The 22,909-nt window shown below is 37.5% G+C and overlaps 1 protein-coding gene and 1 pseudogene across 1 annotated transcript; both read right to left on the bottom strand.

Annotated features, from left to right (window-relative positions):
* Nucleotides 1-5,674: 5,674 nt before the first annotated feature.
* Nucleotides 5,675-6,619, bottom strand: LOC125130367 (olfactory receptor 6C2-like). The gene has a single exon (XM_047785736.1). The coding sequence runs from the start codon at nt 6,617-6,619 to the stop codon at nt 5,675-5,677; it is 945 nt and encodes a 314-aa protein (XP_047641692.1).
* Nucleotides 6,620-16,457: 9,838 nt separating this feature from the next.
* On the bottom strand, nt 16,458-17,396 carry LOC125131716 (olfactory receptor 6C2-like; annotated as a pseudogene).
* Between the last annotated feature and the right edge of the window lie 5,513 nt (nt 17,397-22,909).

Below are 22,909 nucleotides of genomic sequence, written 5' to 3'. Positions count from 1 at the left end.
TTCCTGATTACCACTGCCTCTTAGCCTCCTTTTTTTTGCCTCTCAGCCTCCTAGAGCTAAGGGAAGTTTCAATTATGCGATAATGACATTCTGTTCTTTAGAGCTTTTTAGTATTATCCCCATGCTTGCAATTTATTTTAGCTATTTTAAACTGCATATAAACGGAAGTGTAGGAGTTCCCACTGTGGCTCAGCAGTTAGCAAACCTAACTGGCATCCATGAGGATGAAGGTTCGATCCCTGGCCTTGCTCAATGAGTTAAGGATCCGGCGTTGCCATAAGCTGTGGTGTAGGATTGCAGAGGTGGCTCGGATCCTGCATTGCTGTGGCTATTGCATAGGCTGTTGGCTTCAGCTCCGATTGGACCCCTAGCCTGGGAACCTCCATATGCCGTGGGTGTGGCCCTAAAAAAAAAAGATATAAGACAAAAAAAATAGAAGTGTGCTCAATATAGTCTTTTCTGTCTAGCTTTTGTCAACTTTACATTCTAGAAATTCATTCATGTTTTTATTTGTAGAAGTGGTTCTTTTCTTTTTTGGAATCTGAGAATTGCATTATGAATACACCCTAATTTATTAATGTGCTCCTCTATTGATTGTTATCTGTGCTTCCAATTTGGATTATTATAAATAATGTTTGCTATGAATCTTGTTGCATGTAAACACAATTCACAATGCTTAAGTCACATACCTGTCTTTCAAGACAAAATTTTGAATTTCTTCTTTCAAAGATCACATTCTCTGGAATTTATTCTGCTGTCTGCTTAATAGCGTTGATACATTTAGAAATCTTTAAAGAAGTAAGCACTTCTTTGCTTGCTATCCTCATTTATCAAACCCCCTGACATCAATTAACATCTATATGCTTCTGATTTCTAAGTCTCTATCTCTAATTATAACTATGTCCTTGTATTTCTAGGCACAGGGCCAAATGGCTACTCGGCACCTGTTTGAATGGCTCAAAAGTTTTCATAGCCTATTTTAGAGTGTTCATGTGTATTTCCTAAAAAAACAGCTAATACTGAGTTCCAGTTTTGGCTCAGCGATAACGAACCCGACAAGTAACCAGGAGGGTGCAGGTTCGGTTTCCAGCCAGGTTCAATGGGTTAAGTATCCAGAGTAGCCTTGAGCTGTGGTGCAGGTCACAGATGCAGCTCAGATCCTGTGGTTGCTATGGCTATCGTGTAGGCCACTGGTTGCAGCTCCAATCCGACCCCTAGCCTGGGATCTGTCATATGCCACACATGCGGCTGTTAAAAATTAAAAATAATAAAAAAACACTAATAATTATTGAGCATTGTAACATGCCTTATATGGATTCTTGTCTGGAACTCTCTCTCCTTCAATTGTTTGTGTTTCCTTCTCGATCTTATCTTATGAATATATCATCACTCCTGCTTTGTAACCATTTACCCTTGGAGAAACCCTTATTCGAAATGTGTATAACCAGATTCAAGGATGAGTTTGCATGGAATTTCATCAAATTTCAGGCAATCTTTCTAAAAGTCAAAACTGGCCATGCAGTAATGATGTATAGAAGAGTTTATATGAACATTTGATCCCCAACAATACACTACTTTTATGTTTCTAAGTGGAATATCTCATATCGAAGATGACATGTGCCTCAATGTTTTGTGATCATTCCACTAGTGATAGCATTTGCTTGCCATAAACTGAAATGATTTATTGGTACATCTCACTGCAGTGGTTTGTCTGGTTAGATTCCCTTCTACTGTCTCCAGTGGCTAACTGACATATCCTTCACTCATGTAGGGGGTTACATTGTTGCGGAAATCGCAAAAACTGTGGGAACGGAAGGAGACAAACAGCACTCGGAGATATGGAAAAGCAAGGTTTATTCAGCACTGGTGCGGGCTCAGAGGAGTCACCTCCAGAGTCTGAGCACCAGGTCTTTGTTCTCAGTAACTTTTATACTCTACAAGGTCTTGATTTTCCCATGTAAGCATCTCGAACCTCCCCCATCCCCAAGCAGACAGTGTTCCTCCCTAAGAAACTGAGCAGGCAAGGTTACAGAAGCAGAACTGATAAGCAATGCCGGGTACCTAATTAGCAGGGCTGCTGGCTTGGACAGAGAGCACACAGTTGTTACATTATTACAAGAAGGGTGGCATAGTGACTAGCACAGCTGGAAAGACTTGCAGCTGCCTTCTTAGTCAAGGGGGGTTGTTCTTTAGTTAAAACTCCATTTCAACATGAATTCCTTTGAGAAATTATCTTGAGCCACCTTTGTCTGGGTTAAATGCCTTTCGTTCCCCTAGCAACCCTCTGCTTATTACTATCTTAGCATTCAGAAGGAGGAAATAATTTTGTTGAGATTCAAGACTATGCTTCATTCAAATTATATCATGCAATCAGTGGAATTTCAGATTTATAATCAAATATTCAAAAAAAATTTCACTCTAAAACGTACACATCCCACATTTAACCTACTAACCTCAAACACACTTTTGGCTTCCTCATTCAATGCAATTGGCATTCCTTTTAAAAATGTCTTTAACAGATGTTTCCCATAACTTTGAACATGGGAGCTATTGCTATAGCTCATTTTGGTGGAGGAGTTACTGCTAATCCCTCTGGCATTACTCTAGGCCATGACCTGTGGATGCTGAGAGCTCATACTTTTTTTTTCTTCTTTTTTTTTTGTCTTTTTTGTTGTTGTTGTTGTTGAGAGAGCTCATACTGATGACCACAGTGATAGCTGCCTTCCTCTTTCTGTCCAATTTGCTATTCAGAGTTTTCTCTTTTTTGATGTCACTTACTACCTCTCAACACACCTCACTGAGAAATTACAAACTGAGATCAATAATTTGTAATTCTCTATGTCCATTTCTAGCTGTTTCCTCTTTGGACCTAAATCACTTACCCCTGATGCTACTCAAATATTTCCAATTGGCAAGTGTATCTCAAAGGCTGTCATTTTCCTACATTGCTAACTGAAAAGCATCCCTTGGAGGCCTTATGAATAGTTTCATCTGGGTCTTTCCTTTTTTCCCTACTGAGGTGAAGGCAGGAAGCAGCCCCCACTTTGTGCCCAGATTCTACTGTTCAGCACCTCATGTGTAAAACACCATATTAAAGAAATGGAACTAAGTTAATTCCTGAGAGGTGGTATTTAAAGACCATAAAGGGACCAAACATCATAGATCACCTGAAGTTATAGGAATGAAATGTACCTGTTCACACGTATCCTCCCTCTGCTGGCACACTGTTGGCAGAGCAGTGTTCTTTGTTGCAAACATATTTTTTTTTTCTCCCAGTATGATCATTATCGTGCCTAGATACAAGTTTAACAAACTAATTTATAGTGAAGGACAGGGTCATAATCTTTAATTATTCTTAAGACATGCTTTTTGTTGTAAAATTTACAAGTGGGTGGGGTAATTACTATTGGACATAAATACACACACATCTCTCTGCAATGCGTGTGTCTATATATTTATCATTTGCATGAGTGAATGAGATATTGAGAAAGGTTGCTTCTGGATGTTCAAAAGATCATGCTACACTGGGATAATTTTACTAATGCCTAAGCAGGCTGACATTTGAATGTAATGGGTTTATTTCATCACTATAAAAAATTGCCTTCTTTAATTTCTTAAAAAGACCCTTTCATAAAAAATCAAATCATCTTAGTTTTCAGAGGCAAGCATCATTCTATCTCTGTGTCAAGGTGAGGCAAGTGACCAAGGTGAACATACTTACTCTTTGGTCATCATAGCTTCAGAGACTCATTTCACCCCAAATTCCTGAGTGTGACAAAAAGCGACCACAAATGTGTCCATGGAAATAGCGGGTGCACTGCCAATCACCCATTTTTATAAGTCCACACTCACACTCGCAGGTGGAGGTTTCCTGAGTTTTCTTTCTCTAGATCATTTTCTATCTCTAGATTATTTTCTATCTCTAGATTATTGTTGAATAAACTGTGAGCAATTGTAGATATCATTCATTTGTATGACATAACTCCATTTCGGAGAAGCAAAATGTGAATGAGACTTTGAAATCAATTAAATGCAATAGTTTTATTTCTTCTCACTCAGATTTATCCTGATGATGTTTTTCTCATATCAGATCTTCCAGTAAAATATTGAACATTTTCATTTTCTTACTCATCATTGGGGTGGGGTTTTTCTACGCTGTTGGACTTTTCAAAGAACTGCCTTTTGAATCTCTTTAGCTGACTTCATTGATTTCATTTTCTACCCACAGTAAGTTACATTTCCATTTACTTTGTTAATTTTTTAATTTTTTCAAATTTATTAGGATGAGTGTAAGTTCTCTTTTGGGCTAGTTTACATTTTTGTATGTAATGAATACATTTAAGATAAGAGAATTCCTATCGACAACAGCTTTTTTGGTGTTCCAAATAATTTGTGATATGTTTGCATTTTATTGCCTTCCAGATAGCAGTTAGTATATTTGGTGTAAATGCCATTGTTTCTAAGGAATTATATTTGTGTGGGTTTCTCAACTCATTGTATGTAATACTTTAGATTATTGTGACAGAATTTAGACTAATAAAAGCATAATTTGTGTAAGATGTTGGCACAGGTATCAAACACACTAGGGAATGTTTTTCCCTTGACTCACAGCTCTATAAGCAGCAGACAATACTTACCAGAAAAAAATGTAATCTTTCTGTGAAAATGAGCATGGTTTTCTTTTCCTTTCCTTTTTTTTTTTCTGTCTTTTTAGGGCTGCACCTGTAGCATATGGAGGTTCCCAGGCTAGGGGTCGAACTGGAGCTGTAGCTGCCTGTCTACACCTCAGCCACAGCAACATCAGAGCCAAGCCACGTCTGCGACCTACACTGCAGCTCATGGCAACACCAGATCCTTAACCCACTGAACGAGGCCAGGGACTGAACCCACAACCTCATGGTTCCTAGTCAGATTCACTTCCTCTGCACCAGGACAGGAACTCCGGGCATGGTTTTCCAATTCAAATTTCATTGAATGTGCAGCTCTTGTGTCACCAGGTGCTCCCATAGCACTAATCCTGAGACTTCAGACCTAAGTGGCTGTGATCCATAGTGTGACCCATGCGCCCATAACTTCAGTCTATGTTCTTGTGAGCACCCCTTCCTTTCATAGATTGTTGCTCTATTTTTAACTACATTATTGTTTCTGATACATTCTATTTACAACTTTCAGCTATGTATTCCAAGGAATATTTATTATATTTTTCCACTCTTTATGTGTGTTCATTGAATAGTATGTATTCTTCTTTATTTTCAGTATTGGAAGTGCTGTTATTCTCTTTTACATTCATTTTAAATTATGTGACCATTTGTTTTAGACATTTATGTAAAATTACTCCTATTATATGTCTTTCATATCATCGTTGAATATATTGAGAAGATCTACAAAAAATTTTATCCTCCATTTTCCAGAGTAATGGCTTTTATTATATATTAAAGCAATCTTTTCAAAATGATTCTTTTTAGAAGTTGACATGCAAAACTGTTAGATATTGATTTGAAAAAGAAGACGCAAAAATGGCTTGATTGGGGCTCAATAGAAGCTAGGCTAAAGAAATGCTGAGAAAATTAATGTGACTAACATGTATATTATTAAAAAGCAAACAAGATTACAAACTCCAAAAATAAGCATTTTGACTGTTTGGTCTTGGTTTTGAGGTGATGGTTTAAAAACATTATTTCTTTTGCTTTGTTGAGAGCAAGGCAATTCTTTTGATTGAGTCCTTAAAGGCTTTCTTAACTTGATTATTTCTCAAAGTATAAATAAACGGATTCAAAGTAGGTGAAACAGAAAAAATGAGCAGTGAAACCACTTTTTTAATAGTCACTTCTCCCTTTGCTGTAGGATTCATGTAGATGAAAATGCACGTTCCATAGGTGATGGAAACCACAATCATGTGGGAAGAGCAGGTCGAAAAGGCTTTTTTCCTTTGCTGAACAGAAGGGAACCTAAAAATTGTCTTGATGATGTAGGCATAGGACAGAACTACACAAGTGAGAGTCATATTCAGGGTCAGCACAGCACAGATTATAACCGTCTGTTCCATGAGCCATGTGTCTGAGCATGAGATTTTCACTAAGGGAAACGCATCACAGCCAAAATGATCAAGCCTGTTAGAGTCACAGAATTTCAGATTTAAACCCAGGCTAAGTGGTGGGATTAAAACACACAGACCAGCCATCCAACAAGAGCTGATGAGAATCCCACAGACTCTGCTGCTCATGATGGTCACATAATGCAGGGGTTTGCAGATGGCCACGTAGCGGTCATAGGACATGGCGGCCAGGAGAAAAAACTCTGTTACTCCACAGAGGTCAGTGAAACACACTTGAATGACACAAGCATTATAGGTAATGACCTTGTCACCTGTTGCTATGCTATATAGGTATCTGGGGATGCAAGAAGATATGAATGAGATCTCCAAGAAGGAGAAATTTTTTAAGAAAAAGTACATGGGTGTTTTCAGGTGGGAATCCACAAAGGTGAGTGCGATGATGGTCATGTTTCCGGTTACACTCAGCATGTAGGCTACAAATAGAAAGATAAAAATCAGAACCTGTAGCTTGGGGTCGTCTGTCAGTCCCAGCAGGATGAATGTTGTTATTGTTCGGTTTCTCATCACTGACTTCTGACTTCTCTTCAGTCTGTAGATGAAATTCAGAGAAGTTTGCTTAGAGATTACAGACCATTTTAACTGACTTCAAATTTAATGTATTTGAGCTTTTATATTTAATTATATATAATATTATATGTAAATATGAACACTTACGTTTTATGTCTATCACGTCCTTAGAATTTTCCATTGTGACTAAGGAGATGCTGAGGAGGTGCACTTTTATGGGTAGTAATAGTGTCTTTTGACTCTTAAGAATTTTTCCCTATTCAGAAATGATATCATGAAGTCAATAATACTTCTGTAAAGAAAAAAGGGAAAGGGAAAAAATTTGCATTCTTATTTCATGTATTTTCTTGACACTTTTGAGTAAAGTGTGCTAATAGAACTTGGATTCACTCTATAGACTCAAGAGCAAAAGTTGAGGTCTTTGTTTCAAAATAAAATTTCACTTGCCGGTTTGCTTTTAGTTTCAGTGTGCATAATTCTCACAAACAACCCACACACTGTTGCTTGCCCACAACCCCCCGTTTCACAGTCCACATGCTCTTTTCTGTGTTACTTTTTACTGCTGATACAGTGATGACTGCCTTCTCTTCCCTCCAGCATCTTCCAGTCGCGGAATCATCTTCATTGATGCTACCCCAGTAGGAACTCAAATTTTCTAATATAAAGTTAGTGTATATTATTTCATGTCTTGAGATTTCCTGACATCAATTAATTAAATATTCCCCCCTCATGTTTTATCAGTATATTTACTTTCTTGTTTAATTTATCACATGCTCTTCTTGCTGACGTTGGGCAGGGTTGACTGTGACTGTTTCCAGCATACAAAAAAAAAAAAATCATGAACAGAGGATTATGGCTTACTCAAAAGTTAAAAATCTTCTTAGGAAATTTACCCTCCCATTCAACAACTATCACGTATTTATATCACATTAAGATATAGAAGGGATACGCATACATACATATATAATTGCAGCCCACCTACCTTCCTTTCATCTTTTCTCCTGATCTCTCAGATGTTGTATGCATCGTTATGAAATCTCACTCTGCCCTTCAAACTTTGACCATTACACAATTCTCCAAATATATCTGTTTTCATCACAGACATTACAATGTATTTTATACTAGAAAAAAACAGGTTGACAGTAAAGTTTAAGTACATGATTTCTGATTATTCTGTCTTTTAAACAAATGTTCGGTATGAACACAGGGATCTGTGATGTGATGAGTCATTTCAGTCATTATGTTATTTTGGGGGGGTATAGGGAGAGGAATGCAAGGATAGGCTTATATACCTCAATATACAGGAAGACAGTATTTTTAATTCGAGTTTGGATAGCTATTCAAAGTTACCCTGAATATTTCTTACAGTAAGTTAGATACAGATTTTTTTTACATATCTTATGCGTAGAAAACTCCCAGGAAATGACATTTATCTATATAAGGGAAATTTGTTCTAAAAATTGACATCTGAAAATATACCTTAAATACATTAAAAATATAAATTATTACAACCCATTTTTTTCTTTCTGGAAGAAAATGTAACCTAGATCCTACAAAGGGAATTACAATCAAAGAGACAAACTTTATCACACTTACTCTTCTGTTTGTAAATCAGAGCTTCTGTTGGTTGTTGGAACAGAGCAACATTACAACTATAATGTTAAATATTATATTTTAATAAAGCTATTTATGTCTTCACGTTCATTGGCATGTCTGGGAGTGCACAGAACTTCCTTTGTTCACCCTCTGCAACAAATTGGGAAGACTTGCTTATGATGCCGGTTTTAGCACTTCTATAAACCTCCAAATATTTCTTTACTATCTCCATCATTGAAACAAAAATAAATTCTAATAAGAGTTTTGGAGCTCTCTCCATTGGTGGAGGGGATAAATTTTAAATCATCAGGACAGAAAGAAATGCTTTTATAGTGCCAAATGTGAATCTCCTTTTTAATTTGCAGAAAATGCCGCTTAGTGAAAAAAAGCAAATGGTCCTTGCTGACCTATAATTAAGAGTTGTTACTTAGTTTCATGAGTAATGAAGTTTGGGAAAAACAAGGAACACAGATTTCAATGGGGACAGTGTCCTTGGAGAGAGGAGGATGTTATAGCAGCACTTGACACAGGTCAGGAGGGCAACTGTGTCATTTCAGTTACACGGCTCATTAAAATAAAACTTTCACATCTTAGCGTTCCCTAGTGGTACAGTGGATAGGAATCCAACTAGGAATCATGAGGTTGTGGGTTTGGTCCCTGGCCTCGCTCTGTGGGTTAAGGATCTGACATTGCCGTGAGCTGTGGTGTAGGTTGCAGACAAAGCTTGGATCTGGTGTTGCTGTGGCTGGGGTGTAGGCTGGCAGCTGTAGCTCGGATTAGACCCCTAGTCTGGGAACCTCTGTATGCCACGGGTGTGGCCCTAAAAAGAGAAAAAAAAAATCTTTCACATCTAGAAAGACATTTTGAAGATTGTAATTCTTTTTATATTAATAAATTGCTTTATTATAGTAGTTTTGTTATCATTGGACCATTTTAATCAGACAACAAAAAGGAAGTTTATAATTACACGAGAGTACTGCTTACATTATAGATCCTGTCTTTCCTGACATTTCTTTCTCTGAATACACTATTGCATAAATGTTATTACTGAATACATAAAAATATGCAATCATATCTTGTAATTGGATACAAAATATGCTTTCATGGTTGCATAACAATATGAATTTACCTACAGTCACTGAATTTTACACTTAAAAACTGTCAAAATGCTAAATTTTGTTATGTACACTTCACCACAAGAAAAAAATACCTATATATTTAAGCATATCTTAAATTTATGATTTTTTTTCCAATTATTCACTGATAATAACATTGGCTCTATGAATATTTTTAAAATTTTAAAACAAATATCCTAATTAAATGTATAATTATTTTTATTTTTCAAAATTACCAACCTTTCTATCGAAATTATGTTCATAGAAATATTTTTTCAAGTGTGAGAATATTTGTAGAAGTGTAATTTCACTTTGAAAATTTGTATATTAACCATAAAATTGTTTTATATCAAACATTTGCCAGTATAATTAAATTTTAATAGAAATTATCTTATACCTATTCATATCTTGTTCTTTTAAATATGTTATATATGTTTTTTAAGATTAGCAGTCTTTAAAAGTGTCATGACTGATTTTTGGCATATAATTCAGAGTTTCATGCAGTCAAGTCTAATGTTTTTGCTCTTTAATTTTTAACTGTAGTATTGAGATACAATCAACATTCAATGAACTGCACTATTTAAGGAGTACAGTTGATGTTTTTATATGTATATGCCCAAGAAAGTAACACCACAGTCACACTAATAAATATCCATTGTTTCATGAAGTTTCCTTTTTACTCCCTCCTTCCTGTCCATCCCTTACTGGTGCTGCTCACAGCCAATCACCCACCTGTTCTCTGTCATTAGAGACTAGTTTGCCTTCTCTAGAATATTCTTTGAATGGAATTATACAGTATCTATTCATTTAAAATTTTTTTTTCACCTTTACTGAGGTACAAATGACAAAAATTAAATGTATTTAAGGTGTAAAATCATATGGTTTGTATAAATGTACATTGAGAAATAGCCACCACAGGGAAGCTCATTAGACTTCATTACCTCAAACAGTCACCATTTGGTTTTTTGTTTGTTTGTTTGTTTTTTCCTTTTCATCTCCTATCTCTCTGGTAAACACCTGTTTGTTTTCTGTGAGTCTGTTCTATTCTGTTATGATTGTTCCTTTTTTTTTAGATTCCAAATATAAATGAAATCATACAATATGTGTCTTTATCTGTTTTGTTTCACTTAGCATAATGTCTTCTACCTAAGTCCATGCATGTTGTCACAAATGGCAAGATTTCATTCTGTTTTATGGCTAATATTCCATTGTATACATATGTACACACACAAACACAATCTTATGTATAATATAATCTTATTGCTTCATGAATTTGAAACACAAAGCCCAAGAATGTGCTCTTTCCTCTATTCATCAAGGAAAGCTAAAATTTATCTCTGTCTAAATGAGGGATGGTATCAGGGGTTCGAGGAAAGATCAAGCATGGAAAGAAGGTTAGTTATAAATATTTTAAAAACTTTTGTCCCCCTCTCCCAAAACATTGGGATGTATTAACCATATCTGGGCTTTCTGAAAATTATTTTGATGGCATTGATTTTAAAAGGCTGAGTGGGGGCAGGAAAGATATATGTTGAGTATATCAATAGGCTTTTTCAATATTTCAACAATGAGATAAAGACATTCAAAGTAAATCAGTGCTGTGAGAGTAGAAAAGGATTAAATTAATAAGGTGTTAGGGATACAAATATGACAGAACCTGGTGATAAAGAAAAATGGGGGAGAAAAAGAAGAAATATAGAATGTGACTCTAAGAAATTTAGGATTAACAGGGAGGGAGTGAAAATAGTGGTGCCACATTTTAAATCTCTATACAAGAGTTCCCATCGTGGCACAGTGGTTAACGAATCCAACTAGGAACCATGAGGTTGCGGGTTCGATCCCTGCCCTTGCTCAGTGGGTTAACGATCCGGCGTTGCCGTGAGCTGTGGTATAGGTTGCAGATTCGGCTCGGATCCCGCGTTGCTGTGGCTCTGGCATAGGCCGGTGGCTACAGCTCCAATTCGACCCCTAGCCTGGGAACCTCCATATGCCGTGGGGGAGCAGCCCAAGAATTGGCAAAAAGACAAAAAAAATAAAATAAAAACTCTATACACATATCTAGTTTATCCTCAAGGGAAAATGATTAGATAAGAAAATAAGAATATTCAATAAAGTAAATAGTGGTGGATATTATTCTTCTACAGATAGAGTTTTAGATACTTAACCTCAGTTATCTAAATTAATCACTACAGTCATAAGATGTACATACTATTTTTTCCTGAATTTTGCACATGAGAAAAGTAGAGAATTCAGGCAAATTGCCCAAGAACACTCAGGTAGATGACGGCAGATTTGAATTTGTACACTGTAAATTTGACCTTGATGTCCCAGGGTAAGTGGATTATTGAAGTCAGAAAACTGTAAATGGATTTACCCTACATATATATAAATGTGAGAATAATCAGACTGTTTGAAGTCACATTATTTAGGAGAATATCTTAGAAAGAGAGGGAACAGAGTGAATGAAAGCACTGCCTGGAAGACCTCAGGTGCACTGACAGTCATTGACAAAATGTTATACTGTATTCAAGGAATTAGAGGAATGTTGAAATAGGGTCCATAAGCCTACTTTTCTGTGTTTACCCCATTTTTCCTCTTCTTGAACTGTATTTCTTCTTACAGTTAGTACCTATTCTGACCAATCCACTCTTTACTTCTCCTTCTCTATTTTTTTAATAAAGGCACATGAACCCAAAGTGTTTAAGAATTGATAACCACATATCTACATACATGAATAGATGTCACTTCGAGAATCACAATGATAACAACAATATTCGTAGCCCACGACAATACCAGGGTCCATCTGGAAGCTGAAGACAAGATCTACAAATGGTAGAACATAATCGCAGTAGCTTACAGGTAAAAGATTTCGGACAATTTAGTCCAATCTTTTACACAAAGCTAAAGTCTCCTCCACAAAATTTAGATGTCTATTTATCTAGCACTTTAAGATTGAATTAATAATTAGTATTACTTGGGAAGAAAATAAATTTGAGGAGGTAAACTTAAGAATGACATCTTTCTGCGAATACAAAAAACATGCAAACTATTACAACCGTATATGAAACAATAGCTTTCAGTCTCCCAAACAGATTGTAGAAATAAGCTGCCTTGTTTTTAAGACCTATAACGAGATTTTTTCTTTATAAGAGTGCTTCATTAGAAAAAAAAAAAATCCCAAACTCTTTTCCCTTCTTTATGTTTAACTTGGTCTGTGAAATCTTCTACTGCTATTGATGACTCTGTTTCTCAATTTGTTCCCTCTTTCAGCTGTTTTTAAAATCTATTTTATACAAAAACACTTACCTTTGGGAGTTTTGTTATTTTTCTCAGTTTACATCATTTCACAATTTATACCTGCCCAGAAAAATGACTTATTTCTTCTTTGTATAATTCCTTCCCAGTTTGACCAAAGACACTGGACTTGTCTAGAGGTTTGTGTGAGCTTCGCAAGTGAGAAAGATTTACTGCAATCTTGATAGTCCCTATGTCTAGATCTGTTTTGTCATTTTTTAACTTCAATGTGAAAAAATGTGTTTTTTTCACGTCTATTTTTATTCAGTCAGCATCTACACAGGCTTAAGAGTAAAACATAATTGAAATTTAACAAGCAAGGGTTTGAATGCTGCTGTTAAGGAAAGAAAAGAGTAAGAGCAAGTCAGATTTATAGAACCTTGGTCAATCTGTGCTTGGGCTAAGTAGAGGGGAAAAAATGAAATAAATAAGCAATAGCAAAAACTTAAGAACTAATTAAAAGACACTAGTGAGTTAATCTGAAGAGGTACCACAGAGTTCTGCCATCTTTAGAATCAATCACCCATGGGTGATTTAAAAAATTTTTTTTCTCTTCTAAATCTATAACTTATAGGCTGGGCTTGGGAAAAACATAACCTCAAATTGAATGTCCATATATCTTAAATCAACTTTGAGTAAATTCCAATTTGACATAAAATGTAAGAGAGTGGTGATATATGACTGGCTTCATGTTCTCTATTTCCACTCAATTTGTATTGCCTTATTTTTTTTCTGAAGCATTCTTGTATGTTTTAGAAGTTCGTGATAGGAGTTCCCATTGTGGCGCAGTGGAAACAAATCCGACCCTGAACCATGAGGTTGTGGGTTTGATCCCTGGCCTCTCTCAGTGGGTTAAGGATCCTGTGTTGCCATGAGCTGTGGTGTAGGTCAGAGACGCGGCTCAGATCTGGTGTTGCTGTGGCTGTGGTGTAGTCTGACAGCTGTATTTCCAAATAGACCGTAGCCTTGTAATTTCCATATACTGCAGGTGCAGCCCTAAAACAAAAGTTCATGATAATTTCTGTATATTCATGGTGTAATCATGTATTGCTAAATAATGCATTGTACCCTTTTCCATGAAAATTCTCTACTATATTATAGAATTAAATTTTGTCATTGTTAATAAAATGATTTATCACTCTTGAAGATTTTTATGCATTAGTGTCTTAACTGATGCTTTAAAAAATAATACATGCATATTTTTTAAAGGGATTCCTTGAAGTCACACTGCTATTATACTGGAAGGCTGTACCATATACTGGAATGGACATACATCTTGGAGGTAAGTGTTGCTGGGAGCAAATAATATTTTTTAGCAATTACTAGCAATACATAGCTTTGCTAGATCTATTCAAATATATTTTGTACAAAAAAGCACAAATAAAACCAAAACTTTAAAAACACTATGGAGGTGTGAGGAATGGGAATGAGAAATGGAGATACAAGAGAAAAATAAAAAAGCAAAATAAAGGAGTCAGAACAATTAAACATAATTGTAATAAAGCAAGGACCAAGAGATATGATTATCAATGCTTTACGTATGAGAAGGAAATGGGAATCATAAAATTTCAATTTTGCCCTTCTTCAAAAATTTCCTTTGGGGAGTTGTTGCAGAATTAGCAAGTACATTTTTCTGGTAGAAAAGGTTATTGCTCTCCTTATATGATTATCACTGCTATAATGAGTGAAAAATGTGAAAATATTTTAAAATTAAAGTAAAAGATTTTCAGAGCACTTTGTTAAGAATCAAATTCCTTTTAATTCCACATAAATTACACCCACCTTATTTCTCTCTGTATGGTTCCGGATCACTTAAGAGTTATTATAGGTATTACCTCTCTACAAGATTACTCTTATTGTTTCCTATGGGATTTATTCAACTGTTATTTATTAAAGATTAATTTGAAAAGCAGCATTAATCATCGTTGACTTCCCAGGGCATCATAAGCACACTAAAGACATAGTAGTATACTTGAGAGAAAATGTTAGGGAATTATGAAATATAAGGGGGACACAGTGTCTGTGGAAGAGGGGGGGCAAAAATGGCTACCTCTCTCCCCAGCCACACCCTCTGCAACGTGTCTCTCTAGACTCATTCACACGTAAGTAATTTCATTTCTCTCCCTTGAACCTCGACTGGTCCTGTGACCTGCTTGGCTCATTGAACTGTGGGTGGAAGGGATGTTGTGTCTAGGACGTCAGAGCCCGTGTGTGCTTCCACTGTCTCTCCTGGAGCCCCAGGATCCTACCATGTGACCAAGTGTTAACCAAAGGATAAAACTATCTGGAAGAGAGTTCAGTTATATTAGTAAGGAGACATTCAGCATCTACAGCTGTGAATGAGGCCTTACTGGACAGCAAGACCCAATCATCCACAGTCACAATCCTATGAACAAACCTCGGCTAAGATCAGATGATGTCTCCTCAAATAGGCAGAAACACCCCGTGGGCCCAGAAACTCAAGTTTTAAACCACTGGTTTTGTGATGATTAGTTATTTCAAAAGAACTAACTGTAGCATTTGACAGGTACATACATGCGGGGTTCCAAACACAGGACTAAAGTACTAAGTGGGTTAGAGGGGGATGCAGGGAAGAAAAACTTTATAAGAGGTGACACCCTGTGCACAGGTCTAGAAATGACAGTCAAAAACACTCCAGTCTGGACCACTGAGGTTTATGGTGAGAAGTGTGAAAGACTGTAAGGAATAAAATAACCACATGTAGAGAATTTTTCTTTGGGAAATATTAGTGAAGGTCACACTTCAGGTTTTCTCAATGTTGAAGAAAATCTTTGAGGAAACAGTTATGACTTCATATGGGATCCCTTGCCTATAACCCAAGGCTTCCATGTATTTTGCTGGTTTACTTTTACTGATGTTTAGCACTTTAATTCGCTGAGATTTGCTGGCTCCTGTTGGCTTAACTTAGCTGTTTTTAGAACTTGCATTGTATTGTTTTTCAGCACTAGGTCTTGCTTTGTCATCATAAAGATGGTTTTAATGTCTCAGCAGGTTTTATCAGATCACGGCCACCTAGGTGATGAATTACTGTAGAGGCTCTGTTCTTTCACTTTAGGGAGAATCCAGAGACTCTAAACTGGAAATCTTTGGGTTTTAAAGTTTCTTTTACAAGGTAGACATGGATCGCCAGCTGTCTAAACTGATAGTGTTAAAAGTATCCATTCCTTTTTGCTCAAACTAACTCATTAATATTTTGAAAAATTATCTTATTCCTTCTTGAGAAGAGTAGCTGTAATCGTACATAAACTTTTTGGATGTTTGGTTTTAAAGAAAGCAATGGATGCTATAGCTCCATTATATTCCTGTTAGTTCAAGAGTTCAATTTGCTTTTTTTACACATAAGATTTAATAGTTCTTTTACTGATCGGAGCCAGGTTAGAGTTTAGGTAAGGCCCTTTTCCTGGAAATTTAATTTCATGCTCTCTTGATATGAGATGTTATTTTGGAGAAAATTTATTTACAATAAGACTTGAAATGACTCATCTTGTTTATTTTGACAAGCATTGAAATGATGACTTGCTAGTAAAGATTTAGGAGTAACAGTGTTATAAGCTTTCGCTATGAACAGATAATAGAACAGAGTATAATGGTTAAGATTGAAGATTATGGAGTTCCTGCTGTGGTGCAGCAGGTTTAAGATCCAGCATTGCTGCAACTGCTTTAGGCTTCAGCCGCAGCCTGGATTCAATGCCTGGCCTGGGAACTTCCATAGGCTGCAAGTGTGACTGAAAAAGAAAAAAAAATGAAAATTATGACTTTAAGGTGTACTACTCATATATTTATATTTATATTTTATGAGACTTTCAACTTTATTTCTTTGAGATCAATGAAATTCTTTTGATTAAGTCTGTGAAAGCTCGTTTCACTTGCTTGTTCCTCAGGGTATAAATAAATGGGTTTAACATGGGGGAAACTGAAGTAGTGAGCACGGACACACACTTATTAATTGCGACTTCATCCTTTGCTGAAGGTTAGGCATAGATGAAGATACAACTGCCATAGGTGAGAGAAACCACTATCAAGTGAGAAGAGCAGGTAGAGAAGGCCTTCGTCTTTTGCTGGGCAGAAGGGAACTTTGTGATGGTCTTGATGATGCAGGTGTAGGACATAACTACACACAGAAGTGTCATGATGTCAGTCAGCACAGCAGGGGCCACAGCCATCTGTCCTAAGAACCGTGTGTCTGAACAAGATTTTCTTCAGCAGAGGAGAAGCATCACAGGCAAAATGATCATGATATTAGAGTCACAGAATTCCAGGTTTAAGCCCAGGCACAGTGGTGGAAATATGACCAACCAACCCGCTATCCAGCAGCAGCTGACAAGCCATCCACAGACTCTGCTGTTCATGATGGTCGCATAATGTAAGGGTTTGCAGATGGCCACGTAGCGGTCATAGGACATGGCGGCCAGAAGAAAAAATTCTGTGGCCCCAAAAAGGAAGACAAAAAATAATTGAGCCATACAGGCATTATAGGAGATAGTTTTGTCCCCAGTTGACAAGCTGTATAGGAACCTGGGGATGCAGACCGTAGTGAAGAAGGTTTCTAAAAAGGAGAAGTGTTTGAGGAAGAAGTACATGGCAGTTTTAAGGCGAGAATCTACCAAAGTGAGTATAATGATGGTCATGTTCCCAGTTATACTCAGCGTGTAGGAGACAAACAGAAATAGAAAAATGCGAAGCTGCATTTGAGGATCACCTGTCAGTCCCAGAAGTATGAATGAAGATAGTGATGTATGGTTTCTCATCATTGACTTGTTCTCAAACTCCTCACCAACTCAAGTGACTGAACTGAGAAAACTTGTGTGAAATTATGAGGCCATGACCATTGCGTAAAAAAACCAATCAATATAATGATAGTCATTTTCTTCTTTGACTTGATAATGCATCAAAAGTTAGGAATTCTCTTCTCTTTGCTGTGCATAATAAGTCTCCTCAAGATCGTGTTTTTCTGACATCAGTTTGTACTGCAGTCCATATCTTTATACCCTCTTGTATGTTCTTACATCTCCATTTTTCAATTCATCTAAATCCTGCCATTTATTCTCTGAAGTGTTTTTAGCTATGGAATTAGAAAGCATTATCCATGTGATACAATTTTGTGGATATTACAATGTCCTTTTGCTCCTAATAATTCTTCACTACTCATCAGGTTGAATGGACTCAGAAGTTCCTTGGAAGTGTTGGTTCCTATTAAATGTTCAAAAACGGCTGAGCTTGACATTATCTACAGGCTGTGTGTGCCGTACTGGAAGGTTTGCTTTTACTGCACTGACCAAAGTAGTTACTTCGGTTTTTTTTAAACCTTTGGTGTCACAATTGTCATGCAAATAACACCCAGTGTTTTTCAGTTTTGCTGTTGTCTCTAAATTTCTAAATGAATATGCAATTTTCCTTCCATTTTCCCTCTGACAGAACATCCTATTTCATAAGTACTGCAATAGGAAGTTACCTACTACAGTGTTGGGTAAAGAAATTAGTATAAATGGAAGAAAAAAAAAAGAATTTAACCTTAATTGTTTATACTTCTGAGGTCATGAGGGCCAAGGGAAGAAAGAATGAGACAGGAGTTGGAGGAGGAGACCAACCACTCATGACCCTTTCTTGTCAAGTAGTAACTTGTTGGGGATCCTGCAACAGAAAAGAGACGTTAGTGGAAAAACTGGGAAAAATCCAAATAACGTGTGCACTTAATTAAATTAATTTTTCAATTACTCTTTCGCTCCTCAAGGAGCCTTCCCCCCAGGGCCAACCCAAGCCTAAGCCGCAAGCCTAGCCCTCCTGGACCTCTGGGGGCTCACAGACCTCCTGGCGGTCAGACCAGGCGCTGTGCCTGCTCAGCCCCTGGGCGCCAGATCGAGTCCGGAAATGTGTGTGTGGCCTGATGCCGCCGAACCGGCAGGTGGCGCTAAGAGAGCGCGCGACGCTCCTTGCCCGGGAGGCAGTAGCAGGCGCAGCACCAGCGATGGAAGAAGCCTTCTCCCCGCCTGCCCGGGCCTGGCCAGGACACCGAGCCGTCCTTAAATGCGTATTTTAGTTATTAGTATTTGTGTACAGGTTTCATTCCTGACAGTTAATAATCACACTATGATTATGCAGGATGCTACCGTTCGGAGGAGCCCGGGGAAGGCTCTCTGAGAACTAGCTGCACCGTTTTGTCAACTCCTCTGTAAGTACAAAATTACTTCCCGATTAAAAAATTACCAACTCGAAGTTTCTTTAAAAAAAAAAAGAAAACCGGAAAAGCTGACCGCAGTTGCTGAGCACGTTGTGTGTGCCAGGCGGTTTGCTGGGGGCAAGTCTTCACATGGGTTATTTGTCTAGGATTTACACTTTATAATCCACTTGTCTGTGCCTCAGCTGTGTTTTTGCAGTGATGTCGATTTTATTCTGTTTATGAGTAGGTGGGATATTATTTGAAGTTAACGTTTACAGTTGAAAATGTGGATTGATACTAATGAGAAACACCTGAGTTGTTTCATGGATTCGGCCTCTACCGCCAAGTCAAATTGTAGCATCGACTCCTAAGACGCGAAGTGCATGAGGCTTTTGACCCCTGAGGATACACTCGTGTGAGGAAGGTGTCTGTATTTAGAAAGAATGTTCCCTGTGAAACAGCTCTTCAGAAAGTGTCCACCGAAGAGGGACATTCGCTTTCCACCAAGCAGAGCAAAATGTTTGTACTTTGGGTGGAGTCTCTTTCCTGTTCCTCTGCTCTTGAGGAGCTTCCCACCCCTGCGGAGATACTAAGTTTGGGCTGATGTCACTTCCTGAGTAAACATTTTCTTGAGACTTCATTGTCTAAATTACATGCCTCTCGTTTTTGCCTCTCCAGCGCATAGTGCTCATCTCTCTATCACTAAATCTGTGCGTGTAATTTTGTTAACACCGGGCCGTTCATAGTCTTGTTCCCTGAGATTCCACAGCAGCTGGCCCTAGTCAAAGTTTGCTAAGAGCTCGATAAACATGATGTTTTAAAGTGAAAAAATTGGAGTTCCCAACGTGGCTCAGCGGTGAATGAACCCACCTAGGATCCAGGAGGAAGCGGGTTCGATCCCTGGCCTTGCTGTGTAGGTGAAGCATCCTGTGTTGCTGGTGAGGTGTGGTAAAGGTCTCAGGCACAGCTAAGATCCTGAATTGCGGTGACTGTGGTGTAGGCCAGCAGCTGTAGCTCATGTTCCACCCCTAGCTTGGAAACCTCCATATGCCTGCAGTGCCGGCCCTAAAAAGACAAAAGAGGGAAAAAAAGAAAAAAAAATGTGTGTATTCTCCAGACTCAGACCAAGCAGTCTGTTTCTCATTTAGTGAAATTTCAATTCTGTTTTATGGAAGAGAGAATGTCGCATTCTACAATATAAATATGTAATCCTAGATGGGGTCCCCAATTTTATCAATTCTGTCCTAGCTTTATTGAGGTGTAATTGACATCAGAATTGCACATATTTAACATATATGCCATATATTGTCTCTTTTACCTATTCTCCTTCATTTTTTTTTTTTTTAATGAGCTCTTTAAAACATAAAAATCATGCTTTGCTCCCTGGCGGTAGAAAAAAAAGGCTACATGTCTGATATAGCCCTAGAATGAAAAAAAAAAACCCGTCATTTGAAATGTTTTGCTTGGGTCCAAAAGTGTAATATATTTGGTCTTTTCTCTGATTACTTACATAACAGCTAGCTCAAGTATTTCCTGTCCTTCAGTCTTTGTCACTTTCCTGAGTTGTTGAATCAAAAGGCATTTGCCTTAGAGGCTTCAGCTCAATAGTTACATGAAGTTTCCCTTGGTTTAAAAATTTCCTTGCTAATCCTTAGGAAAGGCAGATATCTGCTCCACCTTTGTGCCTAGTCTCATAGTTTAGGCTAAAGCGTTTATAGAAGAGCAGAAGGGAAGAACAGGGAATGGTTTGCTTGAAAGTTAGCCTCCCCACCTCAACACCAGGTTCAAGGTCATAAAGGGATAACCCGGCATTTCCCGTGGGGGTAAAAATGAATTGTATGTGCAGCCCTGATACGTCCCTTCAGGTCGTCACCACAGCTCCAGATATCTGACTCCCTCTCAAGCACCTCAAGCAGCTTGTATGTACTGAGGAGAGCATTTTTTCTTCCCAAAATACCACTGTTTTCTCCAGTCCTTCATATTCCACAGTCTCCAGGATACTGTCATGAAATTAATTGACCTCGATATGATACAGAGATGAAAAAATTGAGTTTCCATTAAAATGCAAAAGACTGTTAGAGGATGGGGTCTCCAACTGATAAAACGTGAGCAAGTGGGTCACTGAATGGAGATATAATTGACTTATTTTATACCCAGTTTTTGTTTCAAGTGAGGGTGAGGTTATGGTATAGAATACGCAGGAGTGTCCCTCTAACATTCCACTACATTTAGTTGAATTTCAATGTAGTGATACGTTAACAACAGCTTATCAGTGACTGCCATGTACTTGCCACTCATATTGTAAAGACACACATCATAAGCAGTTGTTGGAACATTTCATAAAATATAAAAACAATCAGTTATTTTGCTATAGACACTTTCATCAGAGGAGAGCATCATTCTAGACCTCAGAGAATGAAAAAAAAAAAGTGGTAAAAAATACTTCTCTGGTAGTTGTAGCCTCAGCTGTTTGCTGAACCACAAAGTTGCAAAGGGAGAAAAAAGTCATTCAGGAATGTCTTCTTCTGGTGGGGAGAGGTGGCAGAGGGGCAGGGGGGCTGCTTGTTTTTAGGAGCAAATGCATACTCACAGAGGGCCCTGCAGTTGGAGAATTTTCACCAAGTCTTCCACCACCCATACAAAATAAAGAGTTTTCCAACACAAAGCCTTCCTCCTCCTGAGCCCAAGTGCTCTTTTCTTTACTCTGTAACTGCAAAGCTAACAGTAGTTAAAATGGCCAGGTAGGCATCTCTCTCTGTTGCTGGGAAAATTGCTGTTCTGCTACTTCTGGCAGAGGGCCATATTTCTAAACTGACAGAATTTCCCTTTTGAAAAAGAATTGACCCCGTTTTCAGTTAAGTGAAACAAACAAACATGACCTTGGTGCCATGGCCCTGACTTAAAATAACGAATGAATCCCTTGTGTAATGGACCTTGGGGATAGAGAAAGAGAGAACTGGGGAAAATGTCCTCAGGGACCCAGCTGTAAATACTAGCATCAGAATCAGGCCAGGCAATAATAACTATCAGGTGACCAGGCCGAAATCAAACTTCGCTTCTTGTATTTCAGTATCATGTTAGGCATTTGTAGGAAGATAAAGACAATTTGTCAAATTTGTTAATCCTGTAAAATGTATAATTCACGCTTAGTATAAACATAACATATTCCAATAATAGTAGAGGAAAAAGACTTTATCCAAAGAACAGGCAAAGTGATAACTTAATGTTGATATTTTTCAGAAATACCGCCCAGATTTTTACATCCCTTCGGTTTGTATATTTCATGGGCCTTTTTATTGCTAAATTTATATATGATCCTATTCTATTACATTAAAATGTTAACATGTATTTTTGCATTTATATTTACATATATTTTATATTTATTCATGTTCGTATATTTATTTGTTTTATACGCACGGGTTTAGATGCTTTTTCTTTGACTTGATTTCAGTATGTCTATGTGGAGTTTTCGTATTTTTTGGTGGGGGTGTTAATAGGATTTTTTTTATAAGATTTTTATTGTTTCTATTCTAGTTAATTTACAATGTTCTGTCAATTTCTGCTGTACATAGAGTGACCCACTCATATATATTCTATATGGTTTCTTGCTTATGTTTAAGTCTTCAGGCCATTTTGAGTTTATGTTTGTGCATGGTGTGACGATGTGTTCCAGTTTCATTCATTTACATGCAGCTGTGCAGTGTTCCCAGCACCACTTGTTGAAGAGATCGTCTTTTTTGCCATTTTATGTTCTTGCCTCTTTGTCGAAGATTAATTGACCATAGGTATCTGGGTCAATTTCTGGGTTGTCTATTCTGTTCTTTTGGTCTGTAGGTCTGTTTGGGTACCAGTGCCACCCTGCTTTGATTATTGTAGCTTTGTAATAGTGCCTGGGGTTTGGGAGAATTATGGCTTCTATTTTTTTGTTGTTGTTCCTTGGGATAGCTTTGGCAGTTCTGGATCATTTATGGTTCCATATAAATGTTTGGATTGTTTGTTCTAGTTCTGTGAAAGATATGGGTAATTTGATAGGGGTCACATCTAATCTGTAGATTGCTTTAGGAATATGGCCATTTTAACAGTATTAATTCTACCAACTCAAGA

The sequence above is a fragment of the Phacochoerus africanus genome, chromosome 7 (assembly GCF_016906955.1).
Source record: "Phacochoerus africanus isolate WHEZ1 chromosome 7, ROS_Pafr_v1, whole genome shotgun sequence".
Lineage (NCBI taxonomy): Eukaryota > Metazoa > Chordata > Mammalia > Artiodactyla > Suidae > Phacochoerus > Phacochoerus africanus.
The sequence above is the reverse complement of the archived record's forward strand: the minus strand, read 5'-3'. Positions and strand labels throughout refer to the sequence as shown.

Bases quoted from the DNA above. Each gene is read 5' to 3' on its own strand.
- LOC125130367 (XM_047785736.1), bottom strand. From the start codon at position 6,619: ATGAGAAACCGAACAATAACAACATTCATCCTGCTGGGACTGACAGAC.